General features: G+C 42.1%; 1 protein-coding gene across 1 annotated transcript in view; it reads right to left on the reverse strand.

Moving 5' to 3' along the window:
* PATJ (PATJ, crumbs cell polarity complex component) overlaps nt 1–3727 on the reverse strand; it is a 288426-nt gene that overhangs the window by 37721 nt on the left and 246978 nt on the right. Inside the window, exon 37 of the mRNA XM_019501199.1 lies at nt 1951–2144. Within this exon, the coding sequence (XP_019356744.1) occupies nt 1951–2144 (194 nt within the window). The remainder of the gene's footprint in view (nt 1–1950; nt 2145–3727) is intronic.

A 3727-nucleotide genomic window follows, 5' to 3' on the forward strand; every position in this document is an offset into this window, starting at 1 on the left:
CTCCAAGATGAACAAGAGTTGTCAGTGTGATGAAATCATCAGCAAAGCTACCCACACTTTATCACGCATCAGCAGATTCATGACAAATACCACCAAGGGGGTGATACTTCCCTTCTATGTGGCATTGGTCAGACGGCAGTTGGAGTACTGCGTCCAGTTCTGCGGGCCGTACTTGAAGAAAGATGTTGATAGACTCGAGAGGGTCCAGAGGAAGCCACTTGTATGGTTAGGGGCTTACAGGACAAACCCTATGAGGAGAGACTGAGGGACTGGGATCTCTTCAGCCCCCACAAGAGAAGGTTGAGAGATGATCTTGTGGCTGCCTACAAATTCATTAGTGGGATGCAACAAGGGGTCAGAGATGCTCTGTTCACCAGGGTGCCTCGTGGGTTAACAAGGAACAATGGTCACAAACTGACAAAGTAGATTTAGGCTAGGTATCAGGAAAAAATTCTTCATGGTAAGGGTGGCCAAAACTTGGAATGGGCTTCCAAGGGAGGTGGTGCTCTCCCCTACCTTGGGGGTCTTTAAGAGAAGACTGGATAGGCATCTGGCTGGGGTCACCTAACCCCAGCACTCTTTCCTGTCTAGGTTGGGGGTTGGACTGAATGATCTGTTGAGGTCACTTCTGACCCTAGCATCTATGAATCTATGAACTTGTTTTGGATGCCATCTGTAATGCATGGGACATGATGAGGGAAGGCTGGAGTTGTGTACAGTGCTCCCTGGCATTGGGGCAGTAAATTGGGCAGCCTCCTGAATTTTACACCAGTTTTTGGAACAAGTCATGGTAGACGAGACTGGGCAGACTGCCCTAAAGAGACAGGTGGGCCCAGCCCTAAGTTGGCCCCCTGTCACAGTCTGCAAGCAGCCTAGGTGCCTATTTTGTGCCTAAGCTTCTAAGTTTCAGTAACATGGATGGGAGTTAGACACTTAAATATCTGCTGTTGAAGATTTGTGCCTACCTAATTCATCCTCCAATAGACCTCCAGGCACCAGGTGGTTGTACTATTTTAAAGTACAACCAAAACAACTGCGTCCAGTTTTGGGCTTCACAATTCAAAAAGGATGTGGAGAAGCTTGAGAGTGTGCAGAGGAGAGCCACATGCATGATCAAGGGTCAGGAAAACAGACCTTATGATGAGAGGCTGAAAGCCATGGGACTCTTCAGCCTGCAAAAGCACAGGCTCAGGGGTGATCTGGTGGCCACCTATAAGTTTATCAGGGGTGCTCACCAGGATCTGGGGGAACGTTTGTTCACCAGAGCACCCCAAGGGATGAGAAAATCAAATGGTCACAAACTCCTCCATGACCATTTCAGGCTGGACATAAGGAAGAACTTCTTTACTGTCCAAGCCCACAAGGTTTGGAATAGACTGTCGCCGGAGGTAGTTCCAGCACCTACTTTGAATGCCTTCAAGAGACAATTGGATGTTTATCTTGCTGGGATCCTATGATCCCTGCTGACTTCCTACCCTTGGGGCAGGGGGCTGGACTCCATTTTCCAAGGTCCCTTCCAGCCCTAATGTCTATGAAAGTCCATGAAAGATGGGAAAACCAAGTCAGCTAGGTTAAGACTTGCCTGCAACCCTATGGAGCCTGTGAAAATCACTTGAGCTTGTAGGGCTCCTAGTTTTGTGGTCCATGACAGGACCATAAGATTCATAAATCAAGGTACCTATTATTACATTATGCTGCAAAACACCATTTTTCCAAAGGAAACCACAACTTTAGTTACACCATGACACTGTTCATTTTAGAGAGGAATGTGTATGAAACCCAGAGATCTGAATCCTCCAACATAACTCTGGAGAAGTTCAAATCCCAACATTTGTGGCTTAAGACACTCTTTCTTACTTCACATTCAAATTAGTGGCTTACAATTGTTCACGTGGCAAAAATACAACTCTAATTCCAAATGCAGATCTGACTATAAAGAGCAAATCTTACCTTTTTCCAACAATGCTTAAGCCTAGTCCTCGCCCGGTTTTCTTTTGTAGATCTATATAGAAAATCTCCAAATTCTCTTCGTCCTTATACTGAGCTTCATCCCTATAAACCACCAGTTGTACCTTCTGAGGCGTCTGTCTCAAGGCTGTGATAGCTTCTTCATGACTAGCATTCCTCAAATCAATTCCATTCACCTGAAATAACCAAATAATCAGTTTTCTAAGGCACATAATAGTTGGCTTTTTGTCACCTCAGTATCTGAGTACTTCATAAGCAACATACTTATCTTTATAATGCTTCTATGTGGCAGGCCAAAATTCTCAAACTTGGGTGCTTCAGCACCATGCTTCAGTGGGCTGATTATCAGCTGTGCTGAGCACTTGTATTTCTTGTTGACTAACCTCTCTAAAAAAGATGCTACCAACGTCCACTACCCAATTTTAAGTGCTCTAATAAGAAAATTTTGGCCTAAATTACTTCCTTAGCATCTCAATGGCATCTGCAAGAGTCAACACTGCCACAGTGTTCTGTGCCAGTCCCGTTAACGTGCGGAGAGAGGTAGTTAGCTGTGTTAGTCTGAAGTCAAGCTGAAAGCTGGGCACCTTAAGCTTAGGCCTCTCTGAACGAGTTTGTGTCCAAGGTGCCACGCTGCCCTGCCTTCTGCCTAGCTTGAGGGGGAGGCATTCTTTATGAGGCAGCCTTGTCCTGGGTCCTCATGATTAAAAATGCTACCAATTGTGCAAAAAGGTGATTTTGTAGCATTCACTCTTGCCTACTGTAGCCACAATTAAAGAGCATTCACTTCGAACTATAAAACCACTCTCATCCTTCATTTTAGAGGTGGAAGTAATGCCTGATCCTCTGTACACATACTTCTCCAGCTTTTTCTTTGCTGTAAGTAATGCCTAAGTTTACTTTCCTTCCAAGATCACAACACTGACAAACAAAAAATATCCCACCTAAGTTGGCTGGGAACTGGACCATTTCTGTGGCGAGCATAATTTTCTCCAACTCTTACTAGCAGATTTCAGTATTTTCAAATGTAAATTTACAGAAAAATGATGATCTCAAAGCTAAAGGAGGCTGTTATGAGATGATTATTTTATTTTGTTCCAATAGATGGCACACAAGACCACTACTAGAGTTTTCAGTTAAACTTCTCTGAAAGTAGCATGAGAGCATTCTATTAATAATCAGGCCAAAAGTCAAGGCTGCAACAGTTATGAGCAAATTTGGAAGTATTAAAAAATTCTTGCAACTTAAAGGTCAGATTCCAGTTATAGCCAAATCTAGCATCTACAGCCTGAATGTATCTTCTGTTCTGTGCCTTAGTTTACCATCAACTATACAAAAAAAGCTCGGACATCAAAAACCAAAGATTTCATAGGGATCAGAAAATATTTAATAATATAATACTATAAATACAAAAATACAATGCAATAAATTAAAAAAAAAGAAAAAAAACCCCAATTTCTTGATATTTCTAACCATACGAAAACAATTTAGTCATCAATTATTTGAAATGTGTGAATTCTACATAGGATGAATATATTATGTATATGCTACATCACTGTATTTTTCTTTTCATGCGTCTGTATGAAACAGACTGAATTAGGCTTATCTGAAGTCAGCACTGTTGTACATTTGCCTCACCAGGTGAGCTTTAAAAGAAACAATTCATACAAAGATTATGACATCAAAAGATCTGCAGCTTTCTGATTAGCTGCTATAGAATTCATTAACCTTGTCCTTTTTTTTTTTTTTTTTTTAATACATG

This window comes from Gavialis gangeticus, unplaced genomic scaffold, assembly GCF_001723915.1.
Source record: "Gavialis gangeticus isolate Ggan-Ray unplaced genomic scaffold, GavGan_comp1, whole genome shotgun sequence".
Classification (NCBI taxonomy): Eukaryota; Metazoa; Chordata; order Crocodylia; family Gavialidae; genus Gavialis; species Gavialis gangeticus.